General features: G+C 36.5%; 2 protein-coding genes across 2 annotated transcripts; one reads left to right on the forward strand and one right to left on the reverse strand.

Annotated features, from left to right (window-relative positions):
* Positions 1–9,805: 9,805 nt before the first annotated feature.
* Positions 9,806–11,747, reverse strand: LOC143571975 (uncharacterized). Its single transcript, XM_077057260.1, has one exon. The coding sequence runs from the start codon at positions 11,745–11,747 to the stop codon at positions 9,909–9,911; it is 1,839 nt and encodes a 612-aa protein (XP_076913375.1). The 3' UTR covers positions 9,806–9,908.
* A 3,008-nt stretch (positions 11,748–14,755) lies between these two features.
* Positions 14,756–21,857, forward strand: LOC143571965 (protein TIC 40, chloroplastic-like). The gene is made up of 14 exons (XM_077057252.1): positions 14,756–15,020; positions 15,119–15,218; positions 15,313–15,370; positions 17,098–17,115; positions 17,212–17,551; positions 17,831–17,934; positions 18,019–18,082; positions 18,201–18,279; positions 18,970–19,010; positions 19,120–19,165; positions 20,545–20,639; positions 20,833–20,936; positions 21,063–21,110; positions 21,578–21,857. Exons 1-14 carry the CDS (start codon positions 14,822–14,824, stop codon positions 21,635–21,637), a joined length of 1,356 nt encoding a protein of 451 aa, XP_076913367.1. The 5' UTR covers positions 14,756–14,821; the 3' UTR covers positions 21,638–21,857.
* The last annotated feature ends 935 nt before the right edge of the window (positions 21,858–22,792 follow it).

Consider the following 22,792-nt stretch of genomic DNA (forward strand, 5'->3'; position numbering starts at 1 on the left):
AAGCATAAAATCCGTTAAGTAAAAATGTACCATTAACTACGTCATTATTCGCTTGCGCTTGGTGCGCGGTTATGTTAAAAGCTCGTCCACGCGTTACTTGGTTTGAAATCTGGTTCACCGGATTCGCTTGTGTGATTTGCACTTGCAGTCTCGGGCACGCGTTCCGGAAATGACTGGGATCACCGCAGTTAAAGCACGATCTGGGTCGTGGGTTTTGGTAGGTTGGTTGTGGGTTCTGCGGGTAGACTGGTGGTGTTGGCGCAATTGGATTGGCGGGAAGGACTCTACAGTTCTCAGCAGTGTGACCAGTACGGCCACATCGGTTACAAAGTCGACACGGGGTTTGGGTTGGGTGGTGAAATCTACAGGTTGGGCAAAAGGGGTGGTTTCCTGTGTAAGGTTTCTTAGTTGGCGGGGCAGGGAGTGCTGGATTGGTTAAGGCATAGTTGTGGACTATAGGGGGAGTTGGGTAGGCTGACAGAGGGTTAGGCGCGTAAACTGGGGGTTGGTATGCGGGTTGCTGGACAATGGGCGGGTTGGTAAGCGCATAGGCTTTGCGCCTGCGCTTAAGGTTGTTACGGTTTGAGGGTTCTGGTTTGGTTTCTGTTGGTTCAGGGACAGTCTTGGTGAGTGTGGTCTTTTCTGTTCCCCGCAGGAACAGGGTTCCTGCTCTGACATGGTTGTCGCTGAGCACAGCGGCCAACTCGATGGCGTCAGAGAGGGTAACTGGGTTTCTGGCCCATACAGAATCTTGAATTTCCATGGGGAGACCCCCAAGAAATTTCTCTATGGCTCGGCGGGAAGGGGTAACAAGGTGAGGGACAAGCAGGCTTAGTTCATGGAAGCGCGTCGCGTACTCGCGCGCTTCTCCGCTGTATTGCTTCAAGTTCCAGAATTCTTCCTCCAGGCGCTTAACTTCGTTGGGAGGGCAGAATTCTCGCGTAAGAATTTCCTTGAATTCCTCCCATGTCATGCTAGAAGCAGCCTCTGCGCCACGCGCATGAGCTACTCCATTCCACCATGTAAGCGCTCTGGATTCCAGGACACTGGAAGCATATAGGGTTCGTCTGTCTGAGGGGCATTGGGTATGGAGGAAAGTGTTTTCAATCTTTTCGAGCCATTGGAGCATCACGGTGGCTCCTTCAAGACCTGTGAACTTTGGAGGGTTACCCGCGTTAAAGGACTTAATGTTGTAACTGGAGGTATTGTTTTGGCTCAAGGCTTGGGCTATCACGGCGGCCATTTCCTGGGAACGTTGCTGTCTACGCATGCGCGAGGCTTCTCTTCTCTGAAATCGGCGAGATAGCGGAGGCATTCTATAAAAGTTTTAATTTTAGTTAATATCTTGGTTTTATCGCAAAGTATAACTTTATAAAGCTTGGTTTCGCAGAGTTAGATACTATCAAAAGTTAAAGTAAAATAAATGACCCTAAATGCAGACTTAATAAAGGTAACAAATTCGAATCAAGAATCGACAATTCATGTATCACCATGACTTTCCGAATTCCCAATTTAAAATATACGAGCAAACGAGTATTGGAGATTGACGATTCATGTATCACCATGACTTTTCAATCTTCAATATAAAATACACAAGAAAATGAGTATTGGAGGTTGACAATTCATGTATCACCATGACTTTTCAAGTCTCCAACCTCAGAACATAATCGTAAATGGAAATTGAAAATCAACTATTCATGTATCACCATGACTTTTCGGATTTTCAAACCCAACAAACGAATATGTAAGAAAAATCAATAAAAATCGAAATTCACAAAAATCGAAATATCGCGGAATAAAACATAAAATCATATACTGCGCAAGCGCGAGCATATTCATAAATAACGAGTAATTAACAATAAGCGCGCAAACATGAGATTTCTCTCATGCGCGAGAAGGGACTCTTAGGTATTCTAGGCCGTTACGTCTAACCACCTATCCTAAAGTCAACGAGCTCTGATACCAATCTGTAACACCCCGACCAAAGGCGGATTATACATCGGGGCGCCACATATTGTTTCATTACTCGTGACACTATTGGGTGTCAATATTTAATAAATACATTCATTCGCGCAAACGCAAAGTATAAATAAGATAACATAAATCATCACAAATTATAAATCATAATATTCGAACAGCAATAACTTGTCTTGATACATTTTAATCTAGGTCCAAAATAAAGAAAACTTCCTACGTGTCCACAAGCTCCAAAACAGCTACTGCAAACCTGAACATGTGTTAAAATAAACGTCAAACACTTGCGTGTTGGTGAGAAATCAAGTTTAATACAATACATAGATAACAATAAATCTGCGCGCAACATGTGTATGTCTGGGTTTCAACAAGGGTGTAATCAGATCGGGACCAACTCTAAGAGACAAGACTGCCAGTGCTCACAATTGAGCTCACAAACAAGACTAACTGTGCAAGTGTAACAAAAGAGAAAATCATAAACGATAGTTCTCCCGTGTTCATCTAATGGTACCATGAAAACTGCGGAATAGACCGACAAGACGGTTAATGATCCACACATACAAATAACAGCCAAGTCTACGTCCTCAACACATGGGATACTGCGCGACTAAAGTTCATAAACAAGTTTAAGACTCCAAGTTTGTATGAACACATGAACATCCCAAAACATTAAAAGCAAAAAGGGATTAGGTACGAGATTACTCACTTGATAAACGATGCGGTGTAAGATAAAGCAAGAACCAACTTTAAACAAGCACAAGTTAACCTATAAATAAGATTATTGTTTTAACGATCGGTTTTAAGTCTTGATTATAAGTTAGCATAATTAATAAGTAAATTATTATATATATATATTACCGGAAAAGCAGGGCAGAACAGGGAGGAAGACGGAGGCAAGAGAGGAGGGAGGCGGCTGAAGAACAACGGCAGAGAGCAAAAAGGGAGGAAGAGAATAAGTGTAGTGTGTGAAGTGTTAAGAAAATAGTACTATATATAGGCAAACCCTAGGGGACACAAACCCTAGGAAAGATCTCCAAAAGTAAAAGAAAAGATATCAACAGTAAAAAGTTCTGAAAAATAAAGATATCAAAAGATATGGTAGCAGGGAAAAAGAGAGGCTGACAGGATTCAGAAAAAGGCATGGGAGAGGACAGATAAAGTTACTGGTTAAAACATGGCAAAAGCAGATCTCAAAAGATAATGTCAGTCACTTTTTCTACCAACCAATGGGGTTGGTACGCATGCTGCGCCGAAAGTAACTATTCAGACATTAGATAGGTTAGGTCAACAGCTCAGAAGAAAAGACATTTACAAAAGCAAACGGCTAGAATAAACAGAAGATACAAGGGTTAAGCGCGGGAAGGCTGAGTGCGCGAGCGCGAAGGCTGGCACAACAATCCTTAGCGCACTGCGGGAAGAATCACAAATCCTTAGCATGCTGCGTGAAGAACTAGAATTCTAAGCGCATCGCGGGAAGAACATTTCTTAGCGCATTGCGGGAAGAACATGCATTCTTAGCGCGCTGCGAGAAGAGTTCTCTTCACGCATCGCAGGAACAAGATGTCTTCACGCAGGCTTCCATGAAAGGAGTCTGGCGCGTGGAGCTGCAGACATCCTTAGGCGGGAAGAACCAAAGGACAAGCAAAGAGTTAAAGAGGGAAACAAGGCGTAAGGGCGGGACGGCGACAAGAGGGAAAAGAAGGCGGAAAGAGAGAAGGAAGAGGGAGGGGACGGCGGAAAGAAAGAGAGAGAAAGAGGCGGGAAGGAAATATATATTATTATTATTAAAAATAAAATATAAGTATAAATAATAAAAGAAAGAGATCGGGTCAGAGAAACGGGTACCTGGGTCGGGTCGGATCGGGCAGATGTCACACGACCCAGTAACCACAACACCAAAGGAGAAGCCCAGTTTAAGAGGGGGTACGAAGTGGAAAAGGGTGAAAGTAGTAGTGATAGGAAGACCAAAGTTTATGGGAAACGGTTTCCTTTTAGATGTCATCGATGTGGCCAGAAAGATCACATGGTGAGAGATTGCCGGCAAACAAAGGAAGACCAAGGGAATGCCGCCGTTGTGAAGGAAGAAGAAGATTGGGAGGTTCAAGCAAACTCGCCTGTTATTGAGGTAAAGGGAGAATTGGAGTCTCAGGCCCTAGAGGCTGATGTTCAAGAAGTCGATGCTCTTACAGCATCGATTAACGGCCGAAGTCCAAATAAGCTTGATCAATGGATTGTTGATTCGGGATGTTCCAACCATCTCACCGGCGACAAAGATCAACTTCGCAACCCAGCAAAATACGACGGAAGGGGGGTTGTTATTCTGGCAGATAACTTAAGGCACTCTATTTCTCAAATAGGTGATGTTGTCTTTCCATCCAATGATCGAAGACGTGAATTGAAGTTGTTAGATGTCTACTATGTCCTGGGGGTGAAGAAAAATCTATTGTCGGTTCCCCAACTGACCTCTGAAGGCAAGTACGTTTTATTTGGTCAAAAGGATGTCCAGGTGTTTAAAGAGTTTGAAACACCTTCTATACCGATTCTCAAAGGTCATAAGAAGGAAACTGTGTATGTTTTGTCCGCTGAGCATGCATATGTTGAGAAAACTAAGGGTACACATAATATCGATTTGTGGCACTGTCGGTTAGGGCATGTGGGTTTCGATAAACTAGAATTGATGATGGATAAGGGTTTAGTCAGTGGTCTACCGAAGCTCAAGGTCAACAAAGATCTCGTGTATGCTGGCTGCCAAGTTGGAAAAGCAAAGCAAGAGTCATTTCACTCTTCAAATTATCGAGCAGCTGCACCACTTTCTCTGGTGCATTCAGACGTGTAGGGGCCAGCTAAACAAGCCTCGATAAACGGGTCACAATATGTAGTGACATTCATCGATGATTATTCCTGCTACACGTGGCTTTATTTTATGAAAGAAAAGTCCGAAGTACCTGCAAGAAACGGGTCACAAGGTGGGTTGTTTGAGATCGGACAACGGTGGTGAGTACATGTCCATTAATGTGCTTGAAGTAGTTTAATATTTATTAACTAAATTAACTAAAAATAAACACTAAGTAATACTCTAGACTCTCTAAAACTTGACTAAACTACTAACCGGCAAGTGAACCGATCGACTCTAGTAAAGCTAAGTAAGTCCGGATATCGAACCCACGAGACTCTCTAAATTACGTTTATTAGCTAATTAGACTCGACTACAAAACACGACTAATTAATTATATTTATTTTGGGGGGTTTTATTTAAAAAACCAATTTAATAATATAATTAAAAACTAATTAAGAAAATAAGTAATTTAAACGAAAACAAAGTTTGTTGTGAAAATAAGATGATGATGAGAAAACTACCTAGGCTAGAATCCCCTAAATTTCAGTTATGACTTAACCCGGGAAAATATTTAGTTATGGACTGGGATCGTAAAATAGACACTTAAAGGAAAACCCGAACAAGACCCCTGACCCTTCTCAAGAGACACCTATGGGTTTCTAACAAGTTTTAACGCACACCAGTATTAGAAATCAAGTTCCCTTACGGTCACCTAATTAATTATGATCTAGTTCCTTTATACGAAATCCTACCTTACAGCGCGGAAATCAAAGGCAATTTAAAATATTTAATTGACTTAATAGACAATAATAAATAATCAACCCTAGACGGACTCCTTACGAAGAACTAAATCTAGCAAGATTAAATAATAAAAATCTATCAATAACCTAGCACTTTATAGTTTTTAGGTTAGCGTTTATTTGACAATATTATTCCTATGATCTTATCATGAAATCAACCATAAAATAATCAAGAACACAAAGTAGCAACCTATCATATGACAAACAATAATCAAAGAAAACTATGGAATAAAACTCATCAAGCAATCCTAAGCATCCATACGCATCAATTTAATATAAATAAATCTTTTACTAAAACATAAAAACCATAACGATAAATAATCCCAAGTCAAATCAAAACGTCAAAGTAGGTTCATCATAAGCCTAGACAGTCTAAGAGTTTAGTCAACAACCATACTCAAGAACAATAGAAAGTAAATAGGTTCAAATAATAAATTCATAATGAAAATAATAAATTCAAACCGACTAATAAGGATTCTTGGATGAGTCGGTATTGAACCCGGATACAAAACTATTGTTGCTTCTTTCTTTTTCTTGGGATGAACTCTAACAAAACCTTTTGTCGATCTCTGTTCTTGCTAACTTCAAAAAACTCCTCTTTAATAATAATGATGACCCCATTTATAATTGCTTGTCCTTTTCTTCTTTCACAAGTCAAAACAAAAACCGACCCACAATTCTTTCTTCCGTTTAATATGTTTTTGTAGTCGGTTAAACAATAACTCAAATCTTAATTGGGCCGTGAAGTCCTCCATCAACGGGCCCCTCATCCAAAAAAAACATTTACTAATAAATCAAGTTATTTGTGATCTGCTTCACGTGAGCCTACATCAATCCACCATTATTAAGTACCAACATGAGTATTTCATTTAGAAACATGGAGTTTTAAATCATAACTTAATCAAATAGTATTTAAAAATAAAGAATTATTATCTAACCACGTTAGCTTTTAGAAAAAATTATTAACTATATTAAATTTGTTTTATATTTCCATTGTTGACTTCAAATTTAATAAAAATTACTCTGTTTTAACTTTCAAATTTAATAAAATTACTCTGTTTTAACTTGTTGTCTCTTAAAACCTTAAAACCCCACATATGAACCAATTAATGATAGCACTCAATAAAACCTGGTTCAAAAATACTTAAAAGTGTAGGAAATATTATATTATATATGTATATTTTAGACGATATCATCCATCTAGTTGATCAGTACCTGAAGGTGAAAAGGATCAGGCGGCAACTTACGTGTTCAAACACACCCCAACAAAACGGTGTGTCCGAACGTAAAAATCGCCATTTAGCAGAAGTCATGAGATGCTTACTTCATGATAAGAATCTTCCCGAACGGTTTTGGGCGGAGGCAATGCGAACAGCAGGTTATCTTATTAACCGAACGTCTCTACAAAACCTACAATTTGCATCGCCATTTGAAAGGTTATTTCAAACTAAACCTACTGTTCATTATTTTCGAGTGTTTGGGTGTGTATGTTATGTCTTTGTGCCTAATCATCTCCGACACAAATTAGAGAAAAAGGCACTACGGTGTGTGTTTGTAGGATATGACCCGGAAAGGAAAGGGTGGAGGTGCTACAGTCCTAGTACCGGAAAGGTCCACATCTCGAGGAATGTCGTTTTTGATGAGACGTCCTCGTGGTGGGGAGCTGATCACTCGGTTATGGAAGATACAAAACAGTTGGTTGAAGACTTGGAGTCTTCTTTGGTAAAGTGGCAAATGGTGGAAAAAGTCATTGAAGGTTCCAGCAACCTCGAAGAAGATCAGCAAGAATTTGTCCATAATGAGCCACAAGGGTCAGTACCTGAAACTGGGTTAAGGCGGTCACAAAGAAAAAGGCGGTCCAATCCAAAGTATGCAAATGTTGCAATAGTCGAAGAAGTATTTCGTGAACCAGAAACCTATCAACAAGCAAGTGAAAAACAGGAGTGTATAGATGCAATGAAGGCCGAAATGGATGCCCTGGTTCGAAATCAAACTTGGGAGCTTGTCCCAAAACCGTGTGATGTGGACCCGATCTCTTGTAAATGGGTTTACAAAGTGAAACAACAGGCTGATGGAACTGTTGAGCGGTTCAAAGCTCAGTTAGTAGCAAGAGGCTTCTCTCAACAATATGGTGCAGATTATGAAGACACTTTCAGTCCGGTAGCGAAGATCACAACAGTTCGTGTACTTTTAGCCTTGGCCGCATGCAAGGGCTGAAAAATGTGGCAAATGGATGTTAATAACGCGTTCCTATACGGGGAACTCGATCACGTTATTCACATGGAGCAACCAATGGGGTTTGAGAATCATGAACATCCGGAGTACGTGTGTAAACTGAAAAGGGCAATATACGGGTTAAAGCAGTCACCGAGATCTTGGTTTGGCAAGATAGCTGAGTTTTTGGAATTAAATGGGTATCACTTAACTTCTGCTGATCATAGCCTATTTGTTAAGAAAATTGAAGACAAAGTGGTATGTATTCTTGTGTATGTGGATGATTTAATATTGACAGGTGATGTTCAAGAAGAGATTGATCTGCTTAAAACAAACTTGTGCACTCGGTTTAAGATGAAAGATTTGGGCAGATTGCAACACTTCTTGGCTATGGAGCTGCAATATACAGAAAGTGGCATGATACTTCACCTGAAAAAGTATACTTCTGACATGTTGCATAAATTTAACATGCGGTCATGTAAGCCTGTAGTAATTCCAATGGATAGGTGCACACGATTATATGCCACTGAAGGAAGGAAACTCGATGACCCGACAGATTATCGGAAGATGGTAGGTAGCTTGATTTACCTTACCTTGACTAGGCCCGACATTGCTTTTGTTGTCGGTGTCCTTAGTCGATTTATGCAGGATCCAAGAAAGCCCCATATGGTAGCTATGAAAGGAGTTATGAAGTATCTAAATGCTACTATTGGAAAAGGAGTTTGTTTCAGAAAAGAATTCGAGGCCAAGTTACATGGATATTGTGATGCTGACTACGGTTCCAGTGATTTGGACGGAAGGAGGTCTATAACCGGGTATGTTTTCTTATACGGGTCAAGCTCTGTTTCATGGTGTAGTAAACGTCAACCGACCGTGTCCTTGTCCACAACTGAAGCCGAGTATCGGGCTACAGCCATGGCAGCCCAGGAATGTGTGTGGCTTGTTGAACTTCTGAGAAGTCTGAACCAGAAGGTGAACTACCCAGTTCAGCTATGTTGCGATAATATCTCGGCAATTAAATTAGCTCGAAATCCAGTGTTCCATGCAAGAACTAAACACATTGAGATTCATTATCACTTTATTAGAGAGAAGGTGTTGAAGAATGAAATTGATTTGGAGGCTGTGGGGTTAGAAGAGCAAGTAGCTGATGATTTAACCAAAAGTCTAAGTGGTGTAAAGCTGATGCAGCATAGTAAAAGCATGGGGATGATCAGTTATGATATTGAGATGGTCAATATCACAGCCTATGTGGATGTCCAGGTGGAAATGAGTCAGCATTTATTTTTTCATATAATCTTTACTTTTCCGTTCCTAAGAATAAGTATGTAGTTGAGTAGTGGTTTACTTTTTCTTAGAGTAGTTGCTGTTTTTAAGGATGTGGGTACTGTCCACGTTTATGTTTATTTGTTTCCTATTTAATGTAACTTGCTTTAAGAGTTTAATGATATTCAGAAAAAGAGCAAACTTTTAGCTCAGATCTCCTTTTTCTTACTTTTCATCTGTTTATATCTACACTCACAAAAGCAGCACTTTGCTTACCAATTTATCAGAGAATAAGTAATTAGCAGCTTAAATACTAGGCTAGTATATTGAGATTTTCAAAACAAGGTAATATTGATTCTAATAGCATGATTCTCATCACCTGTTGTGAGTTAACCAAATCTGAGCCATGTCAAACCCGTATCAAAATTTACCCTTGTTGACATGTACCCGTCTTAGCGCGCCCATTTTGCCACTGATTTAAGTCCATTTTACTTGATTGCGCATGCTAATTTACAGCAAATTTTTTTTACTTCGATTCACAGACATGTCGAAAATGATTGATAAAATACTTATAACTATTAGCACAAAAATTAAACAAAAGCCAACTTACATGTTGTCCTGCCGGTAATATGCTGTTATCAACCCTTCAAATCAGCCAACAAAATGCATTCAAAGAGACAAAAAGAACCTATAAAACTAAATAGATTATTTTTGTAACTTGATAACCATACAAAATAAACAACTCTATGCCAACTGTCAAAAAAAGGGAAATGAAAAACAAACTGATATTAATATAAGATTAAAAACAGAACCCGTTCGACTTATATGGGCATTGTACACTTTTTTTGCGAGTGCCCAAGCATGTGGCACCGACCACATTGCACAATTCGTTTCGGTCGTTTCAAACTCTCCATTCTAAGAACCTTCTTTTTGGGCCGGCCCGGTGGCCTGCGAGTTTTAGGTGGCCGAATTACCAAATCACCCTTCGCACCCTCATTAACATCTTTCCAAAGGCTTTTATCAGGAACCGGATATATCATTTGCGAATATGTTTCCCGATAACTCTCCACTTTAAAACAATGATCAGCAAACACATGCGCGTTTTTCCCACTAGATATTAACGCAGCTGCAGCATGTGCACACGGAAGCCCATATAACTGCCACCGTCTACACGAACACACTCGACTTCTTATATCAACAATATTCGTTCTTTCGGTTGAAACAACCTCAAACTCAACTTCATTCGCGCGTAACACCTGGTAACATCGCGCATCTGCAACCGCTTCTAGAATCTTCGTTTCAGCCGACGGGACCACAATCGAGTTCCACATCATACCCATGTTTTGCCTCGTTTCAAACCACGAACTCAACTGATGACGAATATGTTCCATCAATTGAACAATCGGGAGTTCGTGACCTTCTAAAGCCCAATTATATAAAACCTCAGTGATCCCTAACGTGAAATGACCATAACGAACGCCCTCAAAGTAAGCAACAGCCCAAAGCTGAGGAGGAAACTCTTGAATCCATAATATAACATCTTGTGAAACCTCCAACATTTCGTTTATTTTCGTTTCAAACTCAACTGGTGTAAGTGCATACACTGCACTCCAAAATATGTTAACTAGCTTAGAGTTTTTAAACGTGTCACGAAAGTTTTCACTCACATACCGTAAACAAAACCCGTGAAACGCGCTTGGAAAGTGCGTCTCAACCGCCTCCACCATGCCACGTTGGCGTTCAGATAATATCGTAAGCCTAGGCATGTTATCAGTATTCACACCAATAAGTTTTCTTAACTCTGACATAAACCACATCCAATTTTCATCACTTTCAACATCAACTACTGCAAAAGCTAATGGAAACAAACCATCATCAGCATCAATTGCTGAAGCACATATTAAAGTACCTAAATACTTCCCCTTTAAATGAGCTCTATCAATCTCCAAAAGCGGTCTGCAAGCATTCAAGAAACCAACAATCGACGCGCGGTACGATATAAAAAGACGCTGGAAGCATTTATCTTGACCTGTGGCAAAAACCGTCGCTACACTTCCCAGATTATTCTTTTTCACCTGTTCACAATAATCCGGCAGCAACCGGTACCCTTCTTCAAACGTACCATGTAACGCAGCCATACTCCGTTCTTTACCACGCCACGCTTGCATATACGACACCGCAACACCATGTTGATCACGAATATCCTGCAATATCTCCTTCGGTTTATACTGCGGATTATCCCTAACCCTCGACTCAACCGACCTCGCAACCCAACCCACCGAAGCCTGTTGATGATGCAAGTTCCTAACGCCTTCACACGTGTGCTCCGAATGAAGCGTCCGTATCGAAAAAGTCGGGACATTCGGGCATTTCGCAACATGAACACGCCACGGACAGCCTTCTTTCGAGCATTTAGCAATGAACCGACTACGATCCGATTTAACTATACGCAGGTCAAAGTGTAAAGCTATGGCTATATCTTTTAAAGCTCGTCTACATGTTTCAACATCTGGAAACTCTTGGCCTATGACTAACCCATGATTTGTTAAATCTATTGAATCTACCAAATCTTGATGCTGCTGAAGGTGATGGAGATGATGATGTTCAGTTAAATTGGCAAGTGGGTGTTGGGTAAAATGGGTTAAATAATCATCAGCCATAGTGAATTGATGATAAATCTCAGGTTAGGTTTGTTAAAGTTTCAATCTTGATTTGAAGGTTTAGATGGCAATTTGGTGAAATTAAATGGGTGACGAACACAAGGTTTAGGTTTAGATTAATTTACCTTGGAATATGCAGGTGTGGATCTGTGAGGATTGATTGTGTGAAGGAAAGAAATTGGATTGAAGCAATGAATAATAATAATAATAATAATTTGTGGTGTTGTTTTGAGCCCTAAAATCCCTTTCTTTTTTTCTGAAAATCTGCGAAGTGATGAGAACCTCACTCCGGGCCCATGCTTTCCTCTGTAGTGTTAGTGTATCGGGTTGTAAAAGGACTATTTTATCCTTGTTTTGTTACATGGATAAGTGGGATCTATGAATTCGGGTGGTTGTTCCATAAAGGCCAAGTTAGTAAGATTGCTATGGAGAAATGCATTCTTTAACATCAAGCTGATGTAGGGGCCACTGATGCGTAAGGGTGAGAGAAAGTATAATTCGAACATTTGAGGCTTTCATAAGGAGAATAATCAAGACCGGAAACTTGTGTAAAGCCTTATCTATCAATAGAGCTATCCGAATGAAGTTTAGTGTGAACCACCCACGTAAACCCAACAGCATTTCCATTTGCACTAGATCCCAAGTATTGTTGATAACAACTAATGCGGTTGTTTGGCGAAAAATTTAAAGCCCATAGGCTATTTAAGAGCAAACAATACACTATGGAGAGAATGATTGGGCGGGTTGGTATGTTCAATGGACTGTTTAGGTTTAAAAGTACCAACCTTGGATCGTGTAATCATATAGATCATACAGAATGCTTAAGAAATTATAAACCACCATTACTTTGGAATACTTACTTTCAGTGAAGCCTAAGTTTAAACAAATTTCAACAAAACATTTAAAGGTTTTGCAAACGTATAGGTTTTAATGGATAAAACCAATTGGGAAAAACCATTAATAAAAGTAACACAATAACAGTAACCATCATATTAGGCAACACGAGATAGGGGCACGATTTGATTCAACTGGGAAATAATTACTTTAAAGAATTAACATGGAGAACAAATAATTGGTTTAGGTAACAAAGTTGTAAGAAACAGATGACTTGAATTCTTTTAAGAATATTTACACCAAAATGAACATGTCAAAGTTCAAAAGAAGCCAACATGTCACATGTTGGCTTAGTGGCCATTGATCCTACAAAGATAGCAATGTGGCAAATAGAGGCCATGGCCTTGACCTCCAAACTAAGCACAATCTCGATTGCTTGGCTGACCACGAGGCCAATAAGCCGAGGGCTGAGTATAGGAGTTAAAGGCAGGAGGTGGGGTGGATGTTCCATGTACGTAGCAAGGTGAGATCTCAAAGTGCATGCCAAGGATGAACAACCTGTTGAGCAGTAGAAAAAGGTTCAAATACCGGGTCATAGACCACATAAAAACCAATGAGACTTATGGGATTCATCAACAATAAGGATAAGCAAATGGTACCGGGTACGAATTTGGTACCCACTTTTTGATATTTTAGGATTGATACCGGTACTAGGGGTGTTCACGGTCCGGTTTTCGCGGTTTTTGGGTTAAACCGTAAACCAAACCGTTAGTAACGGTTTTTGATTCTTGTAAACCAAAACCAAACCGTTGAACTCTTAAACCGAACCGAACCGAACCGAACCAAACCGCTAATTACGGTTTGGTTTCACGGTTTGGCCCTACTAGGTTGTGAATAAGTTGCAAAGTTTAACGTATTTAAATACAATTTGTTCAGTCACATTTAAGCACGAATTGTCAAAAAACATGAAAATACATTAACATAACTAGCATAATACATAAGATAACTGAAAAATAATTAATGGACTTGGCATTCAAATACATCAAAACAAAGTTATCACCATTTCACTGCCTGTGGGATTTGGGCTCAGCCCATTTTCAGTTACTATTCAGCTAATATGAATATTACCACTTTGTATTTACCACAAATTTTGATATATATAATTAAATTATCCGGTCCGGTTCTATACGGTTGGTTTTTGGTATAAACCGTAAACCAAACAGTTCGTTACGGTTTGAAATTTTTGAAACCGACCGACCGAAACTTAAAGAAAAAAACCAACCGTGAAACCGAACCAATGGCCGGTTTGGGCGGTTTCACGGTTTCAAACCGAACCATGAACACCCCTAACCGGTACTTTACCAATTTTTTTTCCTTCGGTACATTTTCAATACTAGTGCCCATTCTCGATACCGTTATAGATCCCAAGCTCATTTCTAATGAACAATATAACAAAATTCTTTTTTTAAAACCAAGTTTAATGGTGAGGTGGGGGTGCCACTCCTTTCCACCTCACCATTTAACACCCATTCAAACCATAACACACCCATTAATCCTCCCTAGGCACCAAAATATACCCCCCCCCCTCCCCCGCACATGGCTCGCAAGCTAATTCACCCTTATTTCAACCAATTAGTTACAAAAAAATCTTGGTTAGCTAACCCATTCATTACACTTGTTTTTTAGAGCATGTTTGGGATTAAGTTTAAAAAATGCTTATTGGTGTTTTCAAAGGCCAATAAATTAAAATGTGTTTGACAATCACAAAAATCTTTTTTATTTTAGATTTTTGAAAGGATTGAAAGGCAGATTTCTAAAAGACTTAAATCCTGGCTTTTAAAATGGTTTTTTAAAAAAACCAATAAGTTTTTTTAAATTTAATCCCACACATGCTCTTAAAAAGGTTAGTTAAAATCCTAATAAGTATTTTCAAACTCAATCCATGCTCTTAAAAAAAGGTTAGTTAAAATCTACTTACTACGTGACACACTTTTATAACTAATCAAACCATAACAAATTGTCTAATCACATGTTGTGCGAGAAAAACGGAAAATATAAAACTTAAAAAAAAAAAATAAAAGGAATCCAAAAACCCTTCTAACAAGATTAAAGTCGATGAGGTTATTATCGATTTCGCCGATATAACGAAACAAACCCCTTCTCAACTCCTCCACTTGCTTGCTTGCTTCTTCAAGCCACTTCAATAACCATAACCCATCCTCAATTCTCTGCATACAACTATGGATAATCTATCACTTTACGCTTCATCTCACAAACCAATTCTGGGTTTCAAATCCAACCCACAAACCGAATCTTTAATATCCACCAAACCCTCGTTCTGCACCTTCAAAACCCCCAAAAGAACCAAACCCACAACTCCAGTTTCAGCCTTTTCTCGCCGTCAAGACTCAACCCCACAAACAATTGGCAAATCAATCGGTGAATCTTCAACACCCACTTCTAAAGTTTCAATCTTTATCGATCTTTACATGATTTAGTTTATTTAAGTTGCAATTTTGATGTTAATGTGTTTGTAGGGAAAGATGGGTTTGCTAAGATTTCAAATTCAAGTAATCAACATACATCATCAGTTGGCACAGCTCAACCAATTGCAGTGCCACCTCCACCTTCTCAAGTGTAATTATGTGTTTTTAAGTGAATTATTGTTTTAAATGGTTCTTGATTTTGGTAAATTGTGATGTTGACTTATTGACTTTGGTTGTGTTTGTAGAGGTTCTCCTTTGTTTTGGGTGGGAGTTGGTGTTGCATTCTCAGCAGCTTTTTCATGGGTGAGTAACTGAGTATGATGATAATTGATAAGTTGTTTTCTTTTTATCAAGAATCTATTTGCGCAATTCGGGCCCGTTTACTTATGAACGTGTTGAATTTAGTTATGTTTGGGTTGAAAGTTGCTAGCTTTTTGTATATATAAAGAACTTTGTAAACCATTTTGTTTAAACTAAATGGATTATTGTTGAAGTAATATAGTTTTTGTAATTATAGTTTGTCACGCTAATTGTATATAAAGAAAAGTTTGGATTTTTGGGCAAAAAGTGTTTGGTTAACTAGTGGAAAGTTGCTCAATTTTTTTAACTCATAAAAACTTTGTAAGCCGTTTTATTAAAAAAATGGATTATTATTGATGTAACATGTAATTATAGTTTGTCACGCTAATTATATATGTATAAAGCTTAATTTTTTTGGGCAAAACGTTTTTTGGGTCAACCTATTTGATGAATGGGCTGATTCGGTTTATGTTCTATCTCTAACTTGTTAAAAGGAAACGAGCAGAAAGATGCTCAGTTTTTTTAACTCATAAAAGACTTTCTAAAACATTTTGTTCAAGTTAAATAGTTTATCTTTTAAGGGATAATATTTTGTAATAGTCTGCCAAACTAATTATATATAAAAATTTTGAACTTTTAGAAAAAAAAGTGTTTTGGATCGATCTATTGGCTTATGAATGGGTTGATTTGGGTTATGTTTTACCTGTTAGTGAGTCAAAACGAAACGAGACGAAAGTTGCTCACTTTTTTTAACTCATAAAAAACTTTCTTAACCAAATTATTCCAAATAACTAGATTATTATTATTAATGTATATAAGTTTTTCTAATTATAGTTTGTCATGCTAATTGTATACATAAAAAGTTTGGATTCTTAGGGAAATTTTTCGGGTCAACCCATTTGATTATGAATGTGTTAAGTCGGGTTATGCTTTAGCTCTTAACCTATAAAGAACCTCCTAAATCATTTTATTCAAAATAAAGGGACTATTATTGAAGTATACTTTATCTTGTAATTATAGTTTGTCACACTAAAAAAGGTTTGAATTTTTGGGCAAAAAGTGTTTTGGATCAACCCGCTAGTTTCAATTCGTACCAAAAAGTTACTTCTTTTGACCCATTCTGCCACCACTTCGGTTATTAGATTCGCACCCCTACTAAACTTTAATTATACTATGTTAATATGAAAAGTCTGTTTCTTATTTTTTATTAGTAGAGACGACAATTTTGACCCAATTACATATGAATGGGTTGATTCGGGTTATCTTTGACCTCCTAACGGGTCAACATGATACGGGTCGAAAGTTAACCGTCTTTTGTAACCACGAAAAACCTTCTAAATCATTTTAATAAAAACCAAGTAGATTATTATTGAAGTAATATAATTTCGGTATTTATAGTTTGCGACACTAATTATATGTTAAAAAGTTTGAATTTTTAGGCAAAAAGTGTCTCGGGTCAAGCCCTTTTATTATAAAACGGCTGGTTTGGGTTATGTTTTACCTCTAAATGGGTCTGACAGTTGGTCACTTTTCCAACTCATAAAAACTTTCTAAACCATTTTATTTCAAATAAATAGATTATTTTTGAAGTAATATAATTGTATATAATTGAATATTTGGGCAAAAAACGTGTTTTGAATCAACTCACGTTTTGACCCATTTTGCCACCTTTACTTATTAAAGTAACGTTCTCTACTATGTTTGACCAATGTTTATGTTTTGAATTGCAGGCGGCTTCATACTTAAAGGTAATCTTTACTTACATTTACTTACTTGCCCTTTTATTTAACGTAATATTTTTTATAATAGTTTTTGAAGATTTTGTTCTATGTTTGAATTTCTAGAAATATGCGATGCAACAAGCTTTTAAGACTATGATGGGACAAATGGACACACAAAATAACCAGTTTGCTAATGCTGGTTTTTCACCGGGATCACCTTTTCCATTTCTGCCGCCCGCTACACCGGGCTCGCCACCTGGATCCCCTTTTCCATTTCCAGCTGCCACATCAGCACCACGCTCAGCTGCAACGTCGGCACCACTCTCCGCTGTCACGTCAACACCTGCTTCTAAACGCACGGTGACTGTAGATGTACCTCCTCCTAAAACAGAGGCACCACCCGCACCCACACCTGCAAATGCTGAGAATGAGTTTGAATCATCCAAGGAGCCTAAGAAATCGGGTAAGGGGTAAATCTGGTCGACTCGTTTGCCTGTTTTTTATAATTTTAATTTTTATAAATAGTGAAGCGAATGTGATACTTATGATTACAATTTGCAATAGTAAGTTAATAACTTTTGCGAGTCAGTAGGGTATATTATAAACAAGTTCGGGTTAAACGGGCCAGGTTGTTTATGTGTCAACCCACGAATATTCATGTTTATGTGTCAACCCCACCCCTAGATAAATGCAATAATCCAATTATTATACTTATATTAGAATTTATAACCGTTTTTTTCAGCTTTCATTGACGTGTCTCCCGAGGAAACATTGAAAACAAGTTTTGAAAAGATTGGAGAATCTACCGACAATGAATCCCCAAAAGATTCACAATTTGCAGATCAAGTAAGATTTTTTTTTATTAAAACAATATGCTTCAATTTAATATCTTATTTTATGTAAATATTGATATTTTTATATGAAATGAAGGCTTCCCAAAACGGGTCTGCTTTTAAACCAACAGATGGTTCGTTCGAGGGGGCCTCATCCACAGGTGACTCAAAGTCTTGATATTTTTTCTATTATTTAAGCATAATATATAATTTGTTTATTATTATTGTGATGCTTTAAAATAGAGGCTAATTTAGTTTTATTTATTTGCTAATGTAAAGGCACAAAAGAACCAGTTATGTCTGTTGAAGCTTTGGAGAAGATGATGGAAGATCCAACCGTACAGAAGATGGTCTATCCGTAAGTTTGGATATTAAAATTGTTATTAAAAGTCATGATAATTAATATTTAGTGTTTTTGGATAGTTGATTTTGGTTATCTGATTAAGGGGGTGTTTGGAATTCCTTATTTTGCCTCCTTATAGCTTTTCATTAAGTTAATAAGTTACAAAAGTATAACTTATGGAACCTTTTCTTTCACAATATAAGCAATCCCAAACACCTTATTACTTTTTAAAAAGTAAATAAGTTATAAGTTGGTGAAAATAAGCAATCCCAAACACCCCCTAAGAGTCAGAAAAGCAGTTTCTGGTAAATATTTCATACCAGTTGCATCCAAAACAAAGAATATAACAGAGTAGTGAAGAATTACACATTTTGTCCTTTAATCGTAAGGGCAAAACGGTCATTTTCATAACACTAACCTCAAAAGTTTAACTTCTGTAAATGGAAAGGACATAAAGTGTGATAACTTTTCAAAACAAAGGACACTGAGTGGCGTAATTGGAACACTTTTAAAATTTGTAATTTACTCTTGTATATATTTCGAAAAATATGATCTTTAAAATATTTTGATGGTAATTTCTTCAAACTTTTTAATAAAAATTGTTGTTAAAAAGAAATTAAATCGTTTTTTTTATACCTCAATTTATCGAAGAATGTTTTTTAATCATTTTATTTGTTATATACTTAAGTTTTAAGTTCTTTTCAGCTATCTTCCGGAAGAAATGAGGAACCCTACCTCCTTCAAATGTCGGTATCTTTTTCTATAATTTCTGTAATTTCAAATAAATATTTTTCTCCATAAAAATATTAAATCTTGAAAACGTCATTTGGTTAATATTATTTATTTTTAAATCAGGGATGCTCCAAAATCCGCAATACCGTCAACAATTGCAGGAAATGCTGTAAGTTTTTCATTCGAGTTTCAACATGTTCCATCTTAATATTAGTTTATGTTTTTTATTTAGTAACTAGCTTAGCTACCCGTGTATTACACGGGTTTAACAATTTAAATTATGTAAGTAATAAAAAACTCAACATATATGAAATGTTTAATAAACATTCATATCCCCAAATTACATTTGAACCATAAATCATTTCAAACTTCTGTAAATATATGACATTATTAATATTTTTTTCTTGTGGCCTATATCACCAGGTCTTGTCACAAATTTTAACAACTCATACAAATTATACATACAATGAGATATTATTGTGGGCTAGCATATAACCTAAATAGACTAACATATATACCTCTTCAAACTTCTTCACGATTTGATTCTTCTTTAACCCGTTAGTAGTTTAAAAGAAAGCAAGATGCGTAAATGTTATTTTTAGAAATTTGACCTCTATCAAATAAAAAATACATGACAAAAAATATTGACTTTGAATCTAATTCGAAACCAAATTTTAAATTTCCAAAATCAGTCTTTTGATCTGTCACCAAAGTCATGACCCTAAAGATTTGTCACCTAAGTCATGACCTGAAAGTTGAAACATACTTTGGCCCGTTAACTCTTTTTAGATAAAAATGCTTTTAACCTGTATCAAATTTTGAATCGATTAACAATATTTTGTAGTAAAAAAGACGTTCTTAAACTGCCCTTGCTAGAGACTATAACCTGAAATTTATTTATTTTTATCATATTGTCCAAAACCCTTGATTCAGTTTTAACTAATCTACTATAAAAAATTGGCTATGATGTATAAAAATGCTTTTAACCTGTATCAAATTTTGAATCGATTAACAATATTTTATAATAGAAAAACGTTGTTCGTAAACTGCCCTTGTTAGAGATTATAACCTGAAATCTATTTTTTTCCATATTGTCCAAAACCCTTGATTCAGTTTTAACTAATCTACTGTAAAAAATTTGCTATGACAAAATACTCTTTTGCACTTAGAAACTTATAAAATTCTGATGATCAATTCTTAGTTTCTTAGCTACTTTGTTGTTTTTTCACACCTCTGTTTTTATTACTAAAAGGCTACTTGTAATAGTAATAATAATAGTAATAATGATGATATAAATAATTTTAGTAACAATAATATTATTTTTATTTCATTGTTATTATTAGTATTTATTAATTATTAGTTTGTATTCATTATGAGTATTTATTATTTATTTGAATTTATTAGTGCATATGTGTCAAAGTGGAGGATTAGAAAGCCTTATGAAGTGACACATAGGATATAGAGGTGTTAGGAGATGCCATGTGGCATTAGGGGTTTTCTTTTATTACTTATATGTAAGATAATCTTATTTTATATTATTTTATTCAGAAATAGCATGGGCGGAAGCCCCGAATGGGATAACCGTATGATGGAGTCACTAAAAAATTTTGATATTAGCAGTCCCGAGGTCAAGCAGCAATTTGGTAATTTCTCACAAAAGTTTTATTACTGATTAATGTGACGAATATGTTTTACTGACAATATATTTATTACAGTAATTTAGATATGACAAATTGTGATAAGAGATCAAGTTGAATTGTATTATTTAATAAATTGCTGCATCTGTAGATATATCATAAGATCTTATTTGTTTATATTTGTATTTTTTTGTTGAAGATCAAATCGGACTTACCCCAGAAGAAGTGATATCCAAAATCATGGCGAATCCCGAGGTTGCCATGGCGTTTCAAAACCCTAGAGTTCAAGCCGCTATCATGGATGTACGTTTGCACACGCACTTATTGTTTTCTTTTATTATTATTATTATTATTATTATTATTATTATTATTATTATTATTATTATTATTATTATTTTGAGTAATAATATTTTGATGGTATTTTTGCAGTGTTCTCAAAACCCTATGAGCATCATCAAGTACCAAAATGACAAGGAGGTAAGTTCATAAAACCAATGTGTATACATACACAAAAACCGTATGTATTTTTGTGATTTAAAGATGAGGTTAGAGACAATACCCTTTTTGAGTTTTTTGAAAATTCTGATTATTTAGTGATCAGGTAAATGAGCAAGAATAGCATTTTCATTTCCTTGGTTGGGTTAAATTTAGGGGTAGATAGGAAATTTTGTTTTACCTTTAGATAATCAGTTCCTTGAAAACTCTCATTAGAACATGAGAGATGTGATAAGAAACAGAATGGTATAATGGTCATATTATAAATTGTATTCAATGAAAAGGACATGAAATTTTAAGTATTTTGAATGGGTATATTTTATATTTTTGCAAGGTTTGATAGGTATATACGAAGTCACCCCAAACCATATATGATATGATTTAAAGATTATGCGTTAAAGACGATAGTAATGCATTATTTATTTATCATTCTTTTACTAATGTTTCAGGTTATGGATGTGTTCAACAAGATATCAGAACTCTTTCCGGGGGTGACGGGTGCACCTTGAACATGTTTTAAGTTACTTTTTTTCGACTAGTTAGGGTGTTTTGTCTTTTTGCTACCGAGTGAGCTTAAAGCTGCTGAAGAAAGTCACTTTAGTCATAGTTGATCTTATGAGTTTGACTTCAGGAGACTGTAATTTAGCTATTATTTTGTTCGGTTTTACCGAATTTGGTGTACTTTATGAAAGTTATTTATTACATTATTTTTGGTGTTTGGATGTTTAAGGTACCTTTTATTAAATAAATCTCTTTATTAAGGTAGTAGTAGTCCTTTTCCTGCATTTTGCCATTTAAGATTTCCTATTTAGTTGCTTCTCATTGCGAAATGCATCTTTTTAAATACAAGATTGTTAATTCTCTACGAGATTTTGAGGGGTAAAATAACTTATAGTAAATGAGATTTTAGTCATGTGTCATTGGCAAAGTTATGCTTATTTCTAGGTTATAAATTGGCTAGGGATTAACTAAGAACAGTCTACTCTTTCCAAACACTACTACGGTTTGCTTCAAGGTTGAGTTTGTTTGCCATGCACTACTCTTAATACTTTTGCAAGGCTAGATTTCAAAAAGCGCGGTGATTTAGTCCTTTTGACTACTATTAAATCACATACGGGTTCTTTTGTCCTCAACATGTCTAAGCCCGTTATTTCACAGCCATGTTAATGTGTTCTAACACATTGATTATGGAAAAGTCGTTGCAATAGAAAAAACAATGTTTGTTCAACACATCGGTTATCAAATTCGTTAAACTTTCTTTGAGTCTAAAACCAATCTCCTTTAAAAATAAAAAGTATTGTTTGGAAAGATTGTTATAGTTTCACTTATTGATTTTTTTTGTCTTGTTTAGTTTCTTAGTTTCTCACGCCTTGTCGATTAGGTTTTAATGAAATTTGTTTCTAGCACATTGTTGATTAGTTTTTAATGAAATTTAACTTTCCAAACAAAGAAATCGTCAAAAATATGTTCCACAAAGATAACTACCGTGTAGTAAAGATGCACAAACCGGGTATTCTCAAAAACTGGAACCGGGTAGGTACCACAACTAGGTGTAATCAACAAAAGTCAAAACCGGATCTGGGTAACCGGTTCCGGGTATAGTCGGGTATTTGACCAGGTTTTGACCGGTTCCATCGGTTTTTTTCAAGTTTTACGGCCAGGTT

Source organism: Bidens hawaiensis, unplaced genomic scaffold, assembly GCF_021521415.1.
Source record: "Bidens hawaiensis isolate Kalapana, Puna unplaced genomic scaffold, B.hawaiensis_p1.1 tig00025638_1, whole genome shotgun sequence".
Taxonomy (NCBI): domain Eukaryota; kingdom Viridiplantae; phylum Streptophyta; class Magnoliopsida; order Asterales; family Asteraceae; genus Bidens; species Bidens hawaiensis.